Consider the following 22,301-nt stretch of genomic DNA (forward strand, 5'->3'; position numbering starts at 1 on the left):
CACCATAAAATAAGAAATAGCAAAACAAATTATTGTATGTGCTTTGTCACCCAGGTTAATAAAATGTTTACGCAAACAGTTTCCCACAATATTATCTCGGTGAAGCCCATAGAATACAAATATTATTCATTCTATTTCATTGCTGATGACATTCTCAGTTTTGTGTTTTGAACACATTTATTTAGAGACAATTAAAAATCAACTGAGGGGAAGGACATTTTGACTCAATCATGGATTGTCCGTGTAGAGTTTGAGACAATTAACACATTAATTATTTATGAACCAAAAAAAATAGACAGACCCCACCTGTATGTTCGGTTTCGGAAGTGGACGGCCTCATTCAGACACATTCCCACACACACATCCACATGCATGCACGCACGACCCTGACTAGCTTTATTGCGGCCTGACATTCTGAATAAATCGGCCTCATAATTAACCTGTCGCGCCCTTGCATTTCAACTCACGGAAATTATACACCATGTGGGAACCATCAAATCCCAGCGCAGTGCAATGAGAGATGTAAATCTTCTGTTCAGCCGCTGTGCTCAGTTCTGCAACCCAAATACACCCCTATTACATAAGTAGTGCACTCGTTTGAACGAGTGCCTTTGGGGCACATCAAAAGTAGAGCACTATATAGGGAATATGGTGGTTAATAGTAGTGTACTATATAGGGAACATGATGGGCAAAAGTAGGGCACTATATGGAATACAGGGGCAATTTGAAGACAGATCTAGTGGTCTGAGATCATGGCAGGGCACCACTCTGTTCAATCAGGATCTGGCCCAACATCTGTGCCAGGCCAGGGCCTTTCTGCCTCCCTGAACATATTACTGGGTTATTACGGATTTAATGACTTTCAGAACTTGGTGGGAGACAACTTCAAGATATACCTGCAACCACTTGGCTGACTGCTGGAACTGTAGGCCTGATCAAGTGAACTTTCAATCACTCTGTACGCAAGGAGTCATTACTTCATTTGCTGCAAAGAAATGACAAATCAACTCCACAAATTCCGACCTTTAATTCTCTCGCTTTCCATTTTTGTCCTTCTATCTGGTCCTCTACTTCTACCTCTCTGGGGAGGCCTTGAAGCAGTATCTGCCCATTTCCCATGTAAAAGCCCAGCAGCCCAGTTTCCTGAACTGAGACGGGAGGGTCCCTGGTTCAAAGCCGTCCCCGGCTCACTGCTCACACGCTGGGACTAGGTAGAGAGGGATGAAACGGTCCAGGGATGAAAACGCAGTGGCAACACATCAAACCCCACCACCCCCATCAGGAAGCACAGCGCTCAGTGTGTGTCCTGGCCAGAGCCACGGAACTGGACACGCCCGAGGTCGCTGTGACGACACTAGCGACACGCTGCTTCCACCGAACAAGGGGATCACACAGGATCCCCGGTCTCCTCCGTCCACGACATCGTGCGCCCGACCACCGCCACAGACAGAACAGACTGGAAAACAATCTCTCACCAACACAAGCAACCCCACAGGACCCATTGGAGGAGATGGCTAATCTGTTTCCATCCTCAGGCCTCATCCTCAGGCTTTATGGGTAAAAGACACATGGTAGAGGAATTAGTTAGGAAACATGCAGCCCAGACGTGTCAAACCAGGGTCCCACCTGTCTCCATGGTACCTTTTGTACAATGTTCAATGGAACCTACAGTATCTCGCAAAAGAAGATCTAGTTGGCTGCCACGGGCCCAAACGGATAATCCTGCGGACATTCTTTGGCAGAAGTGTGGACAGGCCTGACGACGACCAGCATGGAAGCCCAGCGTGGAAGCCCGGCGTGGAAGCCCGGCGTGGAAGCCCGGCGTGGAAGCCCGGCGTGGAAGCCCGGCGTGGAAGCCCGGCGTGGAAGCCCGGCGTGGAAGCCCGGCGTGGAAGCCCGGCGTGGAAGCCCGGCGTGGAAGCCCGGCGTGGAAGCCCAGCGTGGAACACGGCGTTTGGATAGATGCAGCACATGGAGACAGGTTCTGTTCGTTGGTGGCTGGGTGTGCACCCTCCTCCTCCAGGAGCGCTGACCTTCACCTACGCTGCGGAGGTTTCGCCTGTCCGCTAGGGGTTTTCGAGGTGACTGAACGATTGCTCCGTGTTTATTTTCCTCCTGTGAGAGGTGGAAAAACCCCACCCGCCCGGCCAACCCGGGGCCACTGGAATGGCTCGGCGCTGAGAGCTGTGGAGTAGCGCTGGCAGCATGCTGACCGTTTCTGGCGTCAGCGAGTTGTAACACCTTATAACCACAGTGTGGTTTTTATGAGGGGAACATTGAAGTTCACGGAAAACACAATATAACTTATAAAAGTGTACGTCATTTGTAGCAACCATTACAAAAAAAAAATTTGAATGTATTTTGTATTCCGTTACACACGTTATACTTTAATTGGATAATATTTAGAAAGTGCGGGGGGGTTATTTGTAACTTAGTTCCTACATTAATTTGCTCAAACTGTGAAATACAGCCAGACTACAATAAAAAAAAAAACATTTGGTTCCCATGAGGAGTGTCCAGGGTAAGTAACATACAGAGAGAAGAGACCCCCCGTGGCCCAAATCCTATCTGTTTATGTGTTTCACGTGGTGCTCAGTCATACCCAGAAGCCCTCTATTAAAATTAATGGGTTTTCTCCATCAGGTGCTTGAAATCTCAATTAGAGCTCCTTTAAGGTTAACCACAAACTTCACACAGGATTCTGAGAGAGAACAGAGATTAGAAACAAAACATTAACTACTTACCCTGGGATGACAGACACAAATAAAGAAGAAACCTAATGAAGTCAAATGAAGTAAAACAGCTGTATAAAACACTCTGATAGAGGGCCATAACAATTCAAGACCTCAAACAGCATTCTTCATCAGAGGGAGGAGATCTGCCCGACAAATCAGGATTTACGCCCTACCCCTTTTTTTTTACTCAAAACAATGTTGCTCTGTATCATACATTTACTCCTATTTATCTGATATCCTGCTGAAATGGGATTAGTTGAAAAAGGCCATGTAGGTAGGTGACCAGCACGCTAATAAGGGAGCTGCCAACAAACAATGTTTTGCAAATGAAAACTCTCCGTTCTTACATGCAGGACCTTACCAGCCCCCCCCAAAAAAGAGGGATATGTCTGACTGAGGACAGACTCGGACAGAAGGTAGCCTGAAAGGGCCACGCGTTTGTCCCTGACTCTTCTCAATCAATCATACTTCCTCAGCCCTTAAATACGGCACTTTACGGCGGCACCGGCATGGAGCGGCGTCACCTGACTGACCACAGCAGCAACCGCTCCCCACCACCCCAACACACTAATCAACTCCCCCAAGACAAGCCTGTCAGGGCGGACGTGCTCCAGCCCCTCTCAGTGCAATTACGGAATTGAATGCCCTTACACATAGCAAGCTAGGCTACTCAGGAAAAGTCCACTTGGTTTTCACATCATTAAAAGGGTATGTTGTTCTTCTGGGGCAGACAGCGGGTGAAGGTAAAGCCCTAAGCCATTACAGCAGGTACAGCTGTTTTAACACTTTGAGTAGGCAGCCAGTCTGTCTGAATACAGTCCACATCTACAGTATGAGATATTTCAGCTGGTTTTGAAGCAGAGCTCAAGACACTTTCACGCACGCACATATTTTCACATCTGCAGGGCCAAACACGGAGGCAGACATTAGTTATTATCTCCCACTACCCGGACCACAAACACTTTGGGATTCACCAGGATTACATTTAAACAAAACTGACAGCAACAGGTCATGCAATATGTCACACAGCTGGCAGAGATCTGGGCACATACTGAAGGGCTTACAATTAATTGTCTGCCGTGGCACGGTAGAGCAAAGGTTTATTGGATTTTTAATCATACCCACCCATGTCACCTCCATGAACTGAGTCTCTCAGGATCGACGGGTATTGCTTTAGAAGCGTTTGTACCTGAGAAGCATGACGTTAGTATTGCATTAGTCTCACAGAGGAAAAGGCCTGGCTCTAAGTCTGTGCTAAACATTTCCCTCGTGGCAGTGAACAATCGGCACCTGAGAAAACATTCAAATGAAATTGTAGGAGAAATTAACAAGCAAAATTGCCACGGGAATCATACTGAAACCAAGGCTAACGATTGGATCGAAAGCCAGATTATACAACTACTGTAACAGCACTGCAGAAACCTGGAGCTGAGCGAATTGACATTTATAAAACGAGATTGTTTAACAAAAACATTTCCTGTTCATCTAAACAATAGGACTGAACAGTAAATGTTTATCTTAACTTCTGTGTATGCTAACGCTTGCCATTTTGTGAATGTGGAGGGTTTGAACGCTGCTCACCCAGATGGGTCAAATGTTGAGACCCAGCTTCACCTTGACTTCACCTTGAGCTTCTGGATTGATTCATGCATTTTGTACCAACAAAGGCACACCTCAAACATTACCACTAAGTACACGAAACACTTATTGTACTCCGCGTAAGATAAAACTACAACATGGTCTCATGTTGGCGTGTCGACCATTTTAGGACATATGTTTCTGATAAGAGCATATGATACTCGTGAAATCCTCCCCTACAGTCTGACAGGAAATGAAGAGCAACTGAAAACGGACTAGAAGGACACTTTACCTGGTAAGCAGCTCCTTAGGGTGTGAAATAACGAGGTCAGTTATTCTTCCTGGCACATTCCCACCAGTCTGACAGAGAGGGCTGAGCCACTGACTATCAGTATTAGCTTGGGTTCTGGTAGCAGAAAACCATGTCAGCAGATTTTAGATGACATCCATACGAAAGGCCGGGATGTATATAAAACATGCTTATAGTGTATTTACAATATGAATCCTTTACGTCCAATTATGAATAGAGAAAGCAATGCTCTGGGGAAGCACTCTGGCATTATTATTTTATTTTTTTTATAAAGTGGGTGGTTCAAGTGCTGAATGCTGACTGGCTGACAGCTGTAAACCGTGGGTGTCACAAACTATGATTAAATGTCGTAATTAAAGTTGTTAATCAGTATTATAGGCCCCTTGAGGGTTTGTGGTACCATGGCTTAGGGCAATTTGAGTATTAGTCATTGGCTATCCAGACTTGATGGCTAGTGATCACATGACCAACTAATCAAATATAAAATGGGATCAGTCAAAGATCAAACAGGGAACAGCCAATAAATTGGGAAATCCCTTCCAGTTGACTACATTAAGACGGCAAACAATTACAATGCCATTGTTTATGCTTGACCACCTTTTCAACAAGTATTTTAAGCATTCCTATACATGACACTGGTAATACTGTACTTCCAAGTCGCTAATCTATCATACACTCAAAGTAAACTGACCTGGAATGACAACAGTGCCCAGACTTCAAATACCCATTTCTTTGTTTCAAATAAAATGCCCAAATACATTAACTAAATATTGTTGTACTTTGACATACAGTTAGCATGAAGTCGTTCATCTCCTAATGACAAAACATGTACAGATCAATGCATCGAACATGTTTATCTCAAAGTAGAAATTTATTCTTGACAGGCATCAATGTTTTTATCAATCATAACTGGTAAGGAGCACCCCAGCAGATGGTTAATAAACACATTCTCCCATTAACTGCATTCAGATGGTACAGTATTTGCACAAAAGGACAGCAGCCAAGCATTATACATGTCTGAGCTAAGCAGAACAAATACACTGCTTTGCTGCTTTCTAGTGGACATCTTGTGAACTGATACAGGTTATAAATGACATTAAAATAAAATATAAAGTGGATTGTTTATCTTGAAAGAGTCAATAATCAGCATTGTAGCTAATTCTTTTAATTTTCAAGACCATGAGAATAAACTCCCATGTACAACCCAGTTTGCAAAAAAGTTGGGAGCTGTGTAAAATGCAAATAAAAACAGAATGCAAACATATCCAATCATTTTAATCCAAAATACAAAAGAAAAATAGTGCAAAGACAACATATATCACATGCTGAAACTTAATGTTATTGCTCCTTGAGAAATGTATGCCCACTTTGATGCCAGCAACATTTTTCAAATTAGGTTAATTGGCAACAGGTCAGTAAAAAGACTGGGAATAAAAAGGGCATCCCAGGGAGGATGATTCTTCCTGAAGTAAAGATGGGGGTCCCCACTCTGTGAAAGGCTACGCGGGAAAAGAGTGCAACAATTGGAAGTGGAAAACTGTCCTGTGGTCTGACATTAAAAAATAGAAATTCATTTTAGGAATCATGGACGCCGTGTCCTCTGGACTAAAGATTAAAGGGACCATCTGGCTTGTAATCAGTGCACAATTTAATAGGCGTCATCCGTGATGGTATGTGCACATGGCACAGGTGACTCTGTGAAGGCACCATAAATGCTGAACAATATGTACAGGTTTTGGAGCAACATATGCTGCCATCCAGACAACGTCGTTTTCAGGGGAGGCCTTGTTTATTTCAGCAAGACAATGCCAAACCACACACTGCACATATTAGAACAGCAACAGAGTCGGGGCGCGATACTGGCCGGCCTTCAGTCCAGACCTGTCACCCATTGAAAACATTTGGCGCATTTATAATGAAATGAACTGTTGAGCAGCTGAGTGTTGTTAAAAGAAGAGATGCAACATGAACATGCCCCTTTCCCAACATTTTTGAAACATGTCACTGGCATCAAATTCATAATGGGCATATATTTTTCCAAATACAATAATATTTGTCAGTTTCAACGTTTGATATGTTGTCTTTGTACTATTTTCAAATAAATATAGGGCTTAAATGATTGGCACATCATTGCATTCTGGTTTTATTTGCATTTTAAGCATCATCCCAACTTTTTTGGCAATGGGGGTACATTAACATCAAAGGTTCCTGATACCAGATTATAAATACATAATTTAAATTCCCAGTATGACAGTACAATTTTTAAACAATCCCACAACTAGTCAAATTATTAATCCTTACTTCAGTGAAAACAGTAATAGATAAATTAATTATATGTAGTGAATCTTGCAGGTATTGGAAACTTTCCTGGTAATTGTTTTCAACACGGTTTATTTCCTCAACTGCGTGTTCCTGCATTCACAGGTTGCATACTTAACCATTAGGGTCCTTTAAACAAGCCAACAAATACATAGTTATAACCATATTGCCCAACAGTGTGGTCACTTCACAGAATGGATAAGACACTGTTCACTACACAACTTATTCAAGTTGAATCAACAAAATAGTGACAAAACTTTTAAAAGTGCAGATCAATTGCATTTTTTGGATGATCTTAAATGAAAGCATAAATAGCCCCCAGCATCAGAGAGTACATTCAGATACCAAGCAGGTGAACACCTACAGGACGGACACTCTCCACCTATAGAAATAGTAACGCTAACGTATCAGTCTTTTCTAATCGTTGAATCAGTTTTAAAAAAAGAAAAATAAAGTGTTTTTTGACAGTACAACAATACTGAGGTAACGTCTTCTTTACTAATGTTCCTTAGCAGTGATCCTCCTCGCAGAATTGAACCTCATGAGTCTTGGTGTTTGTTAGTGTATGTGCGCTTGACTGTTCTTTAGGTTTCCATTTCCCATAAGAAAAAGCCTCTCTGGAGATCCTGGATTATTATTTTTTAAATGGACCCCTTTGAACTCACAATTCATCCTGCAGAAAGAAAAAAAAAATATATAGTCTTAAACTATTCAATAATTACAATATGACCCATTTAGATAACATGTGTGAGGTGAACTTTCACCGATATACTGGAGCAGTGATTTGGTAATATGCTCATAATGGGCCAACACAAACACAATCCACAGCCACTTCATTCAAAATATTGGCAGCCATCTTGGCTATAATAGCTAACTCCATATACAGACTGAATTTAACGCATGTCAAATTGAAAAGAAATCAAGACGTTCTAGCAAGGTCGAGTGCTGGGTTTGACGTATCGATTGGTTTCACACAATCGTCCTCAACACACTGCAGACACCCTTGTTGGTTTTGGGATGAATTCAGGCACAGCCACAACCTCTTGCTCATGGGCAGCCAACAGTACAATTATCTAATTATCTATCACTTCTGTTAGAAGTTAAACAACATTTATGGCACTTAAGAGAAAAATCACACCTCTGCAGCAGGGAAGTTGATATTAAGAATTTAAATTGATATTAAAATTTAAATCGGTGAACATGACTGTTTTAATGTCAATCACATTTATTTATAAAGCCCTTTTTACAACAGCAGTTGTCACAAAGTGCTTATACAAAAACACCCGGCCTTAAACCCCAAGGAGCAATTGAATGTGTCTCGGTAAACATAGCATGTTTGCTGAACAGCCTTCCTGTTATATCCTTTGATAGCCTATGCAGTGATTAATTACGACACTGTCTATGAGACATGAAATGTCAGCCTCAACTTCTAATAGTATACAAACTTTTCATCTCCTTTGGTGTACGTAATGAAACTGCTCTCCACCTTATGTTCTCTTTGCTTAACCTGTGAATCCTAGCCAAGGAGCCTGTTTTTTTTTTTGTATACAAAGGACATCCGCTGTTCAGCGACCATCTGTTCCTCCACGGCCCCTCCAACAACCAACCCCCGGGGGGGCCCCTCCAACAACCAACCCCCGGGGGGGCCCCTCCAACAACCAACCCCCGGGGGGGCCCCTCCAACAACCAACCCCCGGGGGGGCCCCTCCAACAACCAACCCCCGGGGGGGCCCCTCCAACAACCAACCCCCGGGGGGGGCCCTCCAACAACCAACCCCCGGGGGGGCCCCTCCAACAACCAACCCCCGGGGGGGGCCCTCCAACAACCAACCCCCGGGGGGGCCCCTCCAACAACCAACCCCCGGGGGGGCCCCTCCAACAACCAACCCCCGGGGGGGCCCCTCCAACAACCAACCCCCGGGGGGGCCCCTCCAACAACCAACCCCCGGGGGGGCCCCTCCAACAACCGACACGGTTGTGCATTACCCATGCTGCCTTGAAAGAGCAGTGTAGTCTGTGCAGGGGGTTCTGCCTCACGCTTTCAAAAGGACAGGGACTGCAACAGAGTTTAAGCCAAGGAATCAAGAGAGAAGAATCGTAACTTAAAAAAAAAGGTCTACAGCCGAGAGTTTGAAATGTAACTGTGTGCTGAAGGCCAACAGTAGATAGTAACACGGATACAGACGACATGGTGCTGGAACACGGAGGCTGACCTTGAAGTTGCCCGCCTTGCCCAGTAACCCTGAAGACAGCTGCTGGAGCCTCTGGCGGAGTATGTCTACAATGCTATTAGCATCCCTGCTGTTCACATGCTCCCCTCCCTGCTGGCGCTGAGGAGGGACAAGAGGGCGGATTAGTTCGGGGACAGATCATAGCAGGACACAAGAGTGTGGACAAGATGCCCTTGAAGAGCAACAGTGCAACGACTAATACTAATAAAAGGAATCAAACTAGTTTTGTAGTCTTAAAAAGGACAGGCAAATGGAGGCAACCCATAAGCGGCAACAGTGCTAAACTGAGCGTCGGGTTGTTACCAGCGCACGTTCTCTTCTCGCTAACGCACGCCGATAAAGAGCCAAGACACGGCAAGGAAAAGAACCAGCGGCGACTTACCATGTCGGTGCCCAGGTACGGGTAGAACCGGACGCTTGGGTAGGCTGTGATGCCAGCCGACTGACATGTCTGGTGGTGAGCCTGGCAGTCCACCTTCCCTGCCCGGATGCTCCCCTTCAACATCTACACACAGACAGTCAGAAAAGGCACTGCTTATTCACCGGAACTTGGGTTGGCACCTTAAAATAACTACAATCATGTTGACGCATCCTCTGTTCTCTTATCTAATTAAATCAACAGCGGTTGTCATGGTTAACGGCCTCTGTGGTTTTGTTTCTCCTCTGCAACAGAGAATGCAAGCGTCTTTGTACAGACTTGGTGCACTGATACATTAGCGACAGTCCTCAGAGATAGAGTGAACTAATTGTTGCCCTTTTTTGTAAGGTTTTGGAAAACCTCTCTGGTAGCTGAAAATCTATTAGATTTTTTACATTTTATTTACTTTATATTCAGGCTGGCTAGCGTTCTTCTCATTTGGTGAAGGCTTTGCTCATTAGAAAGCTGAAGCTAACAATCAGCATTCAGGGGCAAAGATAATACCCTGTCCTATAAAATAATGAATAGGGTGCCACTTGAGACCTGTGGCCGCACAGTGACTCTGAAACGTCAAAACCATTCCATTATTGACTGCAGACAAGGCCCTGGGATACTGTCACCAAGGCTCAGAATGAACCACATGAGTGGAGTGGAAAATACACTAACTCCAGCATGCTTTACAAGAAAATAATGCATTCATGAAGCTGGTATATTAAAGTAATAACTCAGAGCGACTCCATTAAAATAACTAAGAATCAGTAATATAAACAAGAATGGGGGCATTATTCAAAGCGATAAAGACTGTTTGAGCTAATTAGACCATCCGTGGGCCTCTGCCAAAGAGCGATCAATCATCAAGTTAGAATCCCATAAGGCACAGTGTCACTCTAAAGAATGAATCGTTGTGTCTGATGTGACATGAACCATGGTTTCAAGACTCGACACGTACACAAAAGGAAATAAACCCTACATGAAATGTTCAATTGTTGACGTTCATTTTGGTTTAAACGAGGAATAGGTACAATCGTATTTTTATTAATTAAAAGTGGCCCATGAAAAGTGAGCCACTTCTACTGTTTCGAAGACCCATTGAGATCGGTCAGCTACACGGGACCACGGAGGGAATTCTGACCGAGGGCTTCGGGAGAGGGGCCGGTTTGAGATTCACTGCTACTCGGTTAGGCTTAAAAAATACAGACCTGGAAACATGTTACAACAGGGCTGCTCAACCCGGGTCCTGGAGATCTACCATCTGGTAGGATTTCTCTCCAACCACAGTTGTGACTAACCTGACTTAGCTTTTCATCCCGTTCATTATCAGAATCAGGTGTGAAATAAGGGTTGAAGAGAAAACCTACAAGGTGGTGGCTCACCAGGAAGAGCGCTGAGCAGCCCGGGGTAACAGATTGCGAGAGGATCTTACCCGAGCAAGGACCTCAAACTCCGGAGCAAAGTGCTGGCAAGGACCACACCAAGGTGCATAGAAGTCCACCACCCAGTGGTCCTTCCCCCGGATCACATGGTTCCTGAAGTCATCTGGGCTCAGGTCCACGGAGGCTCTGGGGAGAGTGCTGGGACACAGACACAAGCTCCTTTATGTTTCAATGCAAGTCAAACAAATATTCATCTAAAAAGGTGACTGACAAACAGGCCAGGCTGAGGGCCACAGAGAACCTACCCCATCGCCCAGACTCGGAGTGAATGTGCGTCCCGGTGCCAGCCAGAGTAACTCCTGGTGAGATAAATATCCATAAACACCAATTGAAGACCATATCTAGCTTACATGGCCCTGATATTGAACCATGCGGGTTTCACGTTCATTAACATGGTAGCTGATGTCAGAGCAGCATTGCTGCCCTCAAAATGCCCAACCACAGGCCCTGATACCTTGTTCCACAGGCCCTGATACCTTGTTCCACAGGCCCTGATACCTTGTACCACAGGCCCTGATACCTTGTACAACATGCAAGCAGCACGACTAGTGCGAAAGGACAGCGTAGTACATACTGGTATGCGTCTCGCCGGTTGGAATTCTGAGGGTAGAGCCGTATCTCCGGGTAGGCTCGGACACCCTCTCCCTGGCAGAAAGAATGGTGTTTCTGGCAGTCCACCGTCCCCACCTTTATCATTCCGTTCAGTGACTGAGGATAAAGAGAATTCATCCAGAAACCGGGAGGAACACAAGGTTTTTTTATATAATATATGATAGATTCAACTGGATTGGTTGATCCCCAACACCCTAGAATGAAATGTGACCATATTCAATATTGTCTTGACACGTCTAAGCTCTTCCGCCCCGTTCTACCTACCTCTGCCATTATCCTCGGTATAACCAGAACCTACCCGTGCCATCCTCCTCCACTCCGGCAGCAGGGCCTGACAGGGTCCACACCAGGGAGCGTAGAAGTCCACCATCCATGTCTGGTTGTGTCGCCTCCTCTTCACCAGCTCTGCAAAGCTGTCTGGGTCCATTGTCACCACGGCGGGATTGACCAAATCCTGTCCGAGTGCAGAGTTCCCCACATGGTTCAGGAACTCATTTTATGTAGAGTATATTGGTTTTAAAAAGAGCACACTCACAAAAAGAGGGCATGAGCCTAATGGTAAGAGTTTCACCTGTATGAACTCCAGTATCCCATCAGCGGAGTGATGTCCCTCATATTCATGGATGGAGGATTTGTTGAAGATTACAGTGGTTGGGTAGGCGTTAACATTATACTGAAAACACAGACATAACATTACTGTAGCAAAAACCTTTATCCTGACAAATCAATGATAAACCAACAATACAACATCAATGAATTAGTCCTATTTGGACAGTGATTCTCCAATGCCATCCACATACCAGGCTAGATGGGCTATAGGGCTGCTTGCTGAACAAGAGAACATACATTTTCAATTTACCTGATAAAACCATGAGCATGCCAGCGGTCCATTTTATGCAACCAGATAATAACACAAGAGCCTATATGGCACTGAAAAGTTCACGCTTTCAAAAAAAAAAAGACTTCAGCCACAGAAATGACTTTCAGAGAACAGAAAAGGAAGTTTGGTTTAGTGACGGTCATTTCCTGGATACATTGAGCCAGTTGTTGTCACCGGTAAGGCAGTTTAGAGCACACAGACAGTGAAATGACGGTTGTATGGCGACCCTTCCTCCAACACAGAAGAACTAGAGCTCTACCATGTTACACAGCTTAGTGGAAAGCAGTAAAAATGCCAGGCCAAGGAAAAACCGCTCTCCCAATACAGGAGTCAATACTCGAGAATGGAAGACATTATTTCAACCCTGATCAATATCTTCATTAGTGAGAGGGGATGTCACAGGGTAGGACCTGAAGTTGACACCACGCTGGACCCAGTTATCTACCCAATGTTTGCATGGCAGGCATGTCACCACAGCTAGACCCATGTTGTCAAATACACTGTATATAAAATGAAACATCCTTAGGTTTCCGGTGCCCGTTTTGTATGTTCTGCTGACACTCACCATGTTACACAGACCCTCATGAATGGTGCAGTCCAGCGTCCCAAACTTCATCTGACCAAACAGCTGGATGGAGGCTTTCCTCAGCTCAGGGAGGAGGGCGCGGCAGGGCGGGCACCACTGACAGGAAACAGTACTGATATGCGCTTATGGACCTCACCCAATGTATTTACTTTCAGGGATCCTTGTGCTAGTCACTAGAGGATTATAACAGGCCGCAGCAATCGTCCCCACACATATACACAGTCAGTTCTGAACATCGAGAAGCAGGTAGAGTATTGGTGGCTGACATTAGGATGATACTTACTGGGGCAAAGAAGTCAACCAGCCAAGGCTCCTTGCTGTCACTGGGGAAGTTCTCTGGTTTCAGGGTGGTGACATGAGCACTGACACTCTCCTTAGCAAAAGCTACAATGTTATAAAGCACATCCTTCCCTGCGAGAGACAAACCAGTGATGCAGAATTTAATTCCATTTTTAATTGAATGTGTATTAATTAAAACATTGCAAAACTTACAAGCTCTCGTGACAAACCACAGAAAAACAACAAATGTACATAGCTACCGGTTGCCCCTTGTATATACATATAATTGCTAAGTGGTTAGAGCATCTAACCAGTACTGGAAATGTCACTTGATCCAAACTCTCTGTGAACTAACCAAAACATAACCCATTTCCCTTATATTCCCAAGAACCTATGAAAACATCAACATTTTATTAAATAAAACCAGACTCACCATGGTGTATCTCAAAGTCATGAATCCCAAGGCCTTTGAAGACAGCAATGGAAGGCTTCTGAATGTAGAAGGAGCCACACAGTTCTGAGTCGGTGAGGCAGTCCACCTGTCCTACCTGTCCAACAACAAGCACAGTGCTGCCAGTAAGACCGGGGTAAGACCCCAGACTGGACCAGTGATGAGACAAAGACATATTCTGTGTGAATTCCAGACAACACTTCACCTGTATGTGGGCATCCTTCAAAAGAGCCTTGAGCTTCTTATACTCATGAGACGCCATGGTCTTCTGTCCGAAGGAGAAGTTGACAAGCCATCGGTGACGGGCCAGTTTACTCTACAGAAAAAGATGTATAATAAACTAAAACAATAGAATATAACTATTTCCCCAAAACAATTCCCAGATTTCTTTCAAATGGAAATTACGTCAGACAAGTTATTGAATGTCAACTACTAGAATCTTCTTCAACAGGACACCACAGAAAGATCCAAAACTGCTGGGCAGGCATACAGTGGTGGCATCTCCAGCCAAGCCTGCTACTTAAACTTTGGCAATAAGAACTAATCACATATAGCCTAGAAATCTACATTAGATTTTTACTGTATGTTTAGCCAGAGGTTCTTAACTTCAGGCCTTAAAACCTGAAGTATTGCTGGTTTTCATTCTAGCCCTATAAATGGGGGCTGAATAAGAGTTGTGACACCAGGTGAGGGTGCTTAACTACTAGGCACAACAGAAGACCACCAGTTCCCCATGCTTGGTGAAAGAGTCCTCATTGCAAGCGTAATTATTGCTGTACCTTGAAGGAATGCTTAGTCAGAGGCTCTAGTTCAGGCAGATGCTGCATCACTGCTCCATAAATCTCTCTGGTATCCAACGTTTTCAGGAACTGTTGGAATTAGAATTGTTTTTGTAAAATGGCACATTCAATCCAGTTATGATTAAATCAGAGCCTCTCAGTAAAGCCATGGTGTCTCACGACAAATACTGTACATTTCGTGGTGTACCATTTTTTACTTTGCACTAAAAACAAAAAGAATAGCCTCTATTACCAGCACGCTGCCCTGGTTCTTCAGTGAACTGCCGGGGGGGAAGAAGGCCGTCGTGCTGCTGGTCACCTCAAAACTGTTACAAAGCTCAGCCTGTGTAGAGCAGTCCATCCAGCCCACATTCACCATACCCTCCTGAAGAACCAGGAAGTGTCAAACTAACCAAGTATTTACCCAGGAATAGAAACGTACAGCACAGGTTCTAATCAGACTTACCAACATTCCTGCTAACTTTTGTCTCGTCTGTGACTCTAGACAGTCTATGAAAACAGATCAAACAGTATTTTTAGTATTTGGGTTGAGAACCAAAGTCATAAGTGAATTTATTTGGAAAACCCCTTTCCTTGACATTATCATAATTATTGACCAAGCCTCACCTAACGGTCTGCCTTACCTCCAGAGTCAGCACAGAAAGTGATCAGCCATCCAATTCCAGATAAGAATGCGGACTCAATCTCCGTGAAGACATTGCCTTGCCACAGCTCTGTCACTCGGCTCTTCACAAACTGCATGCCAAACTTAGTCAAACTCTCCTTGGACCGATCTCCAAAGTATTTCTCAGGATTCTATAGGAAGACAAAAAGCCATCCGTTTTAGAGTGCATCTATAACAGCATCTGTAGAGAAGTTAAACCAGACTTCAGAATCCATTTTGGTGCGCATCATTTCATCAGGTTCAACCAGGCTACAAGACCCAGGACAGAGGCATCCTTAGAAGAAGCCGGGATGTTTCTCCTACCATTCCAGCTTTGAAGATGTAAAGGCTGGGGTAACTGCTGATGCCCTTGCTGCGACACAATCGGTTGTTGTCCCCACAGTTCACTGCTCCTATCCTAAACACTCCATCCATCTCCTTAGCAAACTCCCTCCACTGCAGACACACAATGATATCATATCATGGTCAAACATTTACCATAAATCTTCAGTCAAAGACAAGGGTTCAAGTCACAGCTTTCAGCAAATTAACACAATGTCACATAAATTACAAGTGTAAATGGACTGTTTAACCAGGGGAGAACTGTAAGGAAGACCGCCAAAAGAAGCACTTAAAGTCCAGATAATTAAACAATTATCAAAAGGATGACTGAAGAACAAAAAAGGTACAATGTGCAACACCTACGACTGTTATATTGACACGGCAGACATTTGAAAGCCAATGAACATCAATAAACATAGCAGAGTGCATCTACGGAGTGGCTAAGGAAGTATTACCGTGGGAGCAAGCTCGTGACAGTGATGACAACGAGGAAAGTAGAAGTTGACAAACCAGAGCTCTCCAGAGTTCACTGCTGCATCTACAGTGGTTAACATCCAGAGTCAGTCACAACAACATTGATAACAACACAAATGTAACACAAAGAACATTGGTCCTGAACATGTGAAATAGTGACATAACTCACCAAAGTCACCCCTATCTAAAGTGACAATCTCTAGGTCATCATCGTAGATACCTGAAGCGAAAAAACAAAAAAGATCAGTCAAAATAATATTTTTGAGGAAGCCGACAATGAGACTCCCACTTAAGCAAATAGCTATTCTTTCAACTTCCCGGAAACAAAAAATTATATGCGGTCAATTAATGGTTAGCCGTTAATGGAGAAGCATTCTCCCTGCCTCGATAGCCTCCCTCCGCAGAAGTACCAAGCGTTCCTACTGGAGTCCTTTGAGAAGAGTTTTGAGTTCCTCTTTAAATCAGTGCTTTACTTGGAAAACAGCATGCACAACAATACGCTTGTTGTCTATAGACTTATATTTAAGAACCGTAAACATTTAACATATTTAACTTTTCTTTTACCAATTACAGGCCGCAACTTCGCCATTGCTAAAAGATCTAGTATGTTAGTATTTCTTGTTCATGCTGAATATGCATAGATGTAGTACTACTACTATAACTATTTATTAATTATTACAATTTGTACTCTTAATATGTTCACCTGGCACAGCCAGAAGAGGACTGGCCACCCCACTAATTTTTCCAAACAGTCTGTTTGTCTCAGATTTTTCAGTGGTTGATGAACAATAAGGCACAGGGTTTGGATTTCTGTGTGCGTCAAGGACAGTAAGTGGATCTTATCTGTACTCTTGCTCCGACTCTACTGCTATTCCCATGATCAGTACATTGAGTGGTTGTTGTGGTACTTTTATCTCATGTGGACGACAGAAGGACTTGTGGCTTGTTCTTGACTCTTGGGAAAATGAGAGAAATCACGCCGACATCATTCCCTAACAGTGTCTTTTTGGGCAGATCCCAGAGCGTTGTGAAACAACGGTCGTAGATTGGGGAAGGGTCCACCCAGAGATGAGTGCAATGAGAATGCCAAATATCATTGTATAACCATACTGTATAAAAGTGTGTCCCATGCTTGGAAGTCAGCTGTTCTGCAGACCAACATGGGTTTGTTGCTTTTCAGACCAGCATGGCTTTCTTACCTTAATAAAGTCTACTAAATTTACAAACTCCGGAATTCTTTCATTTTTTTGGCGGGAAAAACTGAAATTTTCCACAAAACTACTTAAACTATTTACCAAATTCATTTCTATAGTAGTTCCAGCTCTCGTATCGTCCTCCTCCCTGCTGCTCATCCTGTAGACCCTTCTCTCCATACTTGTCATACTTCTTCCTTAGATCATCATCCTTTAGAACTTCATACGCTCGTGTTACCTTCAGGAACTTGTCATGGGCAGTTTCATCATGCTGGAGAATGAGAACATAAACAAATCACTAGCCTGAGCCCAATAGTCCCAAATGTGTGTGTGTGTGTTGTTTTGGTCTGACAATGACTAAATTAGTTAAAAAAAGAATCAGATTCAGAAATCACCACCACAAATTTGAATTCAATGTCTTCATCCAGGAAATCTCCACCATGTAATTATATACAGTATAATTAAAATGTTTGGACACCTACTAATTTGACTATATTTCTGTATTTTTACTCTTCTCCCCATTGTAGAATAATAGTGAAGAAAAGAAAAAAAAAGTACAAATAATACATATCATTTAGCAACCAAGAAGTGTCAAACAGATTAAATACATTATATATTGTAGATTTGTCAAAGTAGCCACCCTTTGCCTTGATAACTTTGCACGTGCTTTGCATTTTCTCAACCAGCTTCATGAGGCAGTCACCTGGAACATAGTTCAATTAACACAAGTGCCTTAAAGGTTAATTTGCAGAATTTCTTTCCATCGCAATGCGTTTGACATTTGTGCTGTGATAAGGTAGAGTCGGAATATAGAAAAACCTAATTATGCCTATATTCTAGTCCATATGGTCAAGTGCAAATAACCAAAGAGAAATGGCAGTCCATCATTACTTTAAGACATAAAGGTCAGTCAATCCGGAATATTTTACTTTCAAAAGTTTCTACAAGCGCTGTTTCAAAAAACACCAAACGCAATGATTAAACTAGATTTCTTGAGGATTGCCACAGGAAAGCAAGACGCAGCGTTACCTCTGCTGCAGTAGATAGGTTAATTAGATACAAGCCTCAGAAATCTGCAGTTAACTGCATCTCAGATTGCAGCCCAAATGCTTCACAGTGTTCAAGTAACAGACATCAACATCAACTGTTCAGAAGAGACTCAGGGTGAATCAGGCCTTCATGGTCAAATTGCTGCAAAGAAACCACTACGGACACAAGAAACGTGCTTGTTGGGCCAAGAAACACGTGAAATTGACATTAAACTGGGTGGAAATCTATCCTTTGATCGGTTGGGTCTAAATGGGCAATTTTGGGTCCCAAACACTGTCTTAATGAGATGCAAAGTGGATGAATGAATGATCTTGTGATGTGTGGTTCCCAGCGTGAAGTATGGAGACAGATACGTGGGGAACTCTGCTGGTGACACTATGAAGTACTAAGAATTAGGGACACTGGACTCCATAACCATCCAACCTCAACCCAATTGTGATGGTTGGGATGCGCTGGACAGCAGAATAAAGGAAAAGCAGCAAGCAAGTGCACAGCATTCAGGAACACCATAAAGACTTTCGGAAAAGCATTCCAGGGTACTCCCTCATGAAGCTGGTTGAGATCGCACTTGTGCAGTTGGGCTGTACGCTACTAGCAATACTCGGCCCTCATTCAGGGGGGTTGCGGTTGGTGGGTGTCCCTTTGGTTGATGCCTGGCAATGTGGTTGGATTGATTTCCTGCCTGTTGGGCCCTGTCCGGGGCCTCCCCCGGGTAGGGCCACAGTGTCACCGGACCCCCCCGTCTCAGTTTCCAAGGTGTTACGCTGCTATATTATTGTGCTGGGGGACATGAGGGATGTACTACTAACTTTTCTCAGTTTCCTCCAATTTTAAATTTTAGAAGGAGATGAGGTCCTGGTCCACACCTGCGGATTACCTGGTTTGGGGGGACCGTTGCTGTTCCTGTCCTTGTCCACCTGGTCATACTTCTGACCTAGTCTAAAATCAAATATACTCTGGATTTAGCCAAGAGAAATTTATTTATTATTCCAATTGGACTCTTAATATCTCACCCGGCACAGCCAGAAGAGGACTGGTCACCCCTCTGAGCCTGGGTCCTCTCTAGGTTTCTTCCTAAAATTCGACCTTCTTAGGGAGTTTTTCCTAGCTACTGAAATTCAACACTACTGTTGTTTGCTCCTTGGGGTTTAAGGCCGGGTGTCTCTGTAAAGCACTTTGTGACAACTGCTGTTGTAAAAAGCGCTTTATAAATAAATTTTGATTGATTGATTGATTGATCATGCCAAGAGTGTGTACAGTAGAGATGTCTTCAAGGCAAAGGGTGTCTACTCTGAGGAATCTAAAATAGAAAAGTATTGATTTGTTTAACACATTTTGGTTACTACATGATTCCATATATGTTATTGGATAGCTTTGATGTCTTCACTATTACTACACAATGTGGAAAATTGTAAAAATAAAGAAATACCCTTGAATGAGTTGGTGTCCTCACATTTGACTGGTACTATATGTTAAAGCTTATGACCAATGTTAATATTACAATATGTTAAAACATATTAAAAACTCTGTATTTTGAATCATTCATGCTGATAGACTGAAAGCAGTGGTATTGCAGGCTACAAACTACCGAAAATACATCACTTTTTACTGCACTAATTGTGCGGGTAACCAGTTTATCATAACATAAAGGTATCTTAGGAGTTTGAGAGATATTGCCAACATACCACTGCCAAATGCTGTATCCAGGTACTCTACATTCCGTCAGGTTTACAAACAACTCTTTGCCATGGCAGAAAAGCAATACACCACATCTCGTGCCATGATTGATTATACAGTATACCGTTTGATAAACTACTTACTGGGTTTTTATCTGGGTGCATGGTCAGAGCCAGCTTTTTGAAGGCTTGTCGTATCTCTCTGGTTGTAGCTTCTCTGGAAACCTTCAGTAATTTATAGTAATCCTCATCAGAGTACACAGAAGGTACCAGACAACTGAAGACAATCAGGGATGTCAGCAACATTCTGCTCCAAGCTATCTGTTGATTCTGAACATGACAAACTAGTTTGGATTTTGCTTGTGGTAGAGATTCCATCCTCACAGGTCTAAGTAAATACTGAGGAACACGTTTCGGTACTGGATCACGGAAGTTGCTTGTCACACACTTCATCCTAGGATGTGGAAGCAAATCTAGAATGTTTTTCAGTCAGTCTGTGGATCATAAAAATTGCAAAGTCAGTTTTAAAAGTGAAGTACCCTCAGAGACATTATTGTACATCATTGGCCAATAACAATCTAGCACATTTATCATAGACAATAAATCATTGAGTTCTAAAAACTAACGTTAGATAGAAGACCAAAGTCAATTAAACTTTGAGCATGAACACAGTTGCAACTGAAAACAAAACAAAAAATGAGCTAGCCGCTTCAATCAGAAAATGGTTTGCTTCAACTTAACTAGCTACTTCTTCAGTTAATAGTTTGCTTCAACTAAGATAGCTGCTTCAAACAGATAATGGTTTGCTTCAATTTAGCTAGCTACTTCAATCTGATTTATTTAAATTTGCAGACAAGAAGATAAAACGTTCGTCAAGGGTCTCATATCAACTCTCTACATTTTCAGTTAGACGGCTGGATGGGCTAAGTACATCAAAGATGAATGTAACAGAGCCGGCAAGCTAGTTACAGCATGAGCAGCAAGTTAGCTGGAAAATAAGTTAAAGCTATGCCGTTATTTTTGCTAGCATGCTGCGACACTAGCTAACGTTACCAAGGTACCTCAACATTGTGGCCAGATATTTTTATTTGCACAATATACATACAATTAAAAGAATCTAAAATCTTGTAAATGAACGTTACCGTGACCAAGTTACTTGCAACACTCCTTATCCGGGTTTGGGTCCGGGAGTCGCCGGGTGATAAATGTTGAGTTGGCTAATGTAGCCAGAGGCGGCAGAGGAAACCAATCCGTGATGTCGGAACTAGTATTCTGCTAGCAGCACTTACGATGACCTGGGTAATGACGAAACCTTCAAAATATATGTGTAATTGGTTCTGATCATAGTAAATTTCTATTTTTATGTTGTTTTCTAGCAAACACAGCGAGTAATTAATGGAAGACCTCAACTGGTGCCTTCATTAAATAGTTCCTGCAAAACACCAGTCTCAACGTCAACATTCTTGCAGAAGGTCTAGAATCTACCAGCATCATCTGCGTCTTGTGAGCAACATTAAAGAAACACTTCCGGGTCACAGAAATCTGGAATTTTTCAAAATAAAAGAGACCAACGAATTACTTAAAAACGGAGATAAATTGAGTTTATTAATTGTTTGAGAACATGTACCTCTCAAAACATTGACAACAGTTCAAATATGATCATATTTAAGAGTAATTTCGATAAAAAGTGGGTGTTAAAACACGTTCCAAGGGTAAAAATCCGACAATGCCAATGACAGAATATGGAATACATATTGCCTCATAGCTCATAAACTATTGAATATTCCACAGAGAAAGCAGTGTAGGAAATGTCCAGGAGAATGTGTAGAGTAAGACAAACCTGTCTAATCATGAGGAACGGTGTGCTACATCTAGCAACACAGTATTTCCACACCCTCTTTTTCCACAATGCAACTTAATGGATATGAAATACATATTGACTCACACAGAAAAAAACTAGGAACAAAAAACTATTCTATATGCCGCAGTGAATGTATTGTAGGAAATGTTTAGGAGACTATATAGAGTGTTTATGTGCAAAAGAATCAAGGGACACTGTGTATTTGCAATTGTTGCTGGTGTTTTACTCCACCCACCCCATTGGCCACAATGTAACTCAATGCATATGATATATACACTCACCTAAAGGATTATTAGGAACACCTGTTCAATTTCTCATTAATGCAATTATCTAATCAACCAATCATATGGCAGTTGCTTCAATGCATTTAGGGGTGTGGTCCTGGTCAAGACAATCTCCTGAACTCCAAACTGAATGCCAGAATGGGAA

The 22,301-nt window shown here is 43.0% G+C and overlaps 1 protein-coding gene across 2 annotated transcripts; it reads right to left on the minus strand.

The window, feature by feature from the left end:
- Positions 1-6,998: 6,998 nt before the first annotated feature.
- Positions 6,999-21,495, minus strand: dnajc10 (DnaJ (Hsp40) homolog, subfamily C, member 10). Of its 2 annotated transcripts, none has more exons than XM_020054486.3 (22): positions 21,154-21,495; positions 20,156-20,341; positions 17,388-17,556; positions 16,262-16,312; positions 16,074-16,156; positions 15,601-15,732; positions 15,257-15,428; positions 15,079-15,122; positions 14,866-14,997; positions 14,613-14,702; positions 14,039-14,149; positions 13,816-13,930; positions 13,387-13,514; positions 13,083-13,199; positions 12,209-12,310; positions 11,936-12,091; positions 11,600-11,733; positions 11,271-11,324; positions 11,016-11,163; positions 9,557-9,679; positions 9,157-9,273; positions 6,999-7,616 (listed from the first exon to the last, which is right to left on the minus strand). In XM_020054486.3, the coding sequence occupies exons 2-22, from the start codon at positions 20,315-20,317 to the stop codon at positions 7,605-7,607; spliced, it is 2,352 nt and encodes a 783-aa protein (XP_019910045.1). In that variant the 5' UTR covers positions 20,318-20,341; positions 21,154-21,495; the 3' UTR covers positions 6,999-7,604. The 2 variants fall into 2 exon arrangements, with proteins under 2 accessions (XP_019910045.1, XP_010878391.1); XM_010880089.5 differs by having other exon boundaries at positions 20,156-20,505.
- Positions 21,496-22,301: the final 806 nt, after the last annotated feature.

The sequence above is a fragment of the Esox lucius genome, chromosome 16 (assembly GCF_011004845.1).
Source record: "Esox lucius isolate fEsoLuc1 chromosome 16, fEsoLuc1.pri, whole genome shotgun sequence".
In the NCBI taxonomy this organism is placed as follows: Eukaryota; Metazoa; Chordata; class Actinopteri; order Esociformes; family Esocidae; genus Esox; species Esox lucius.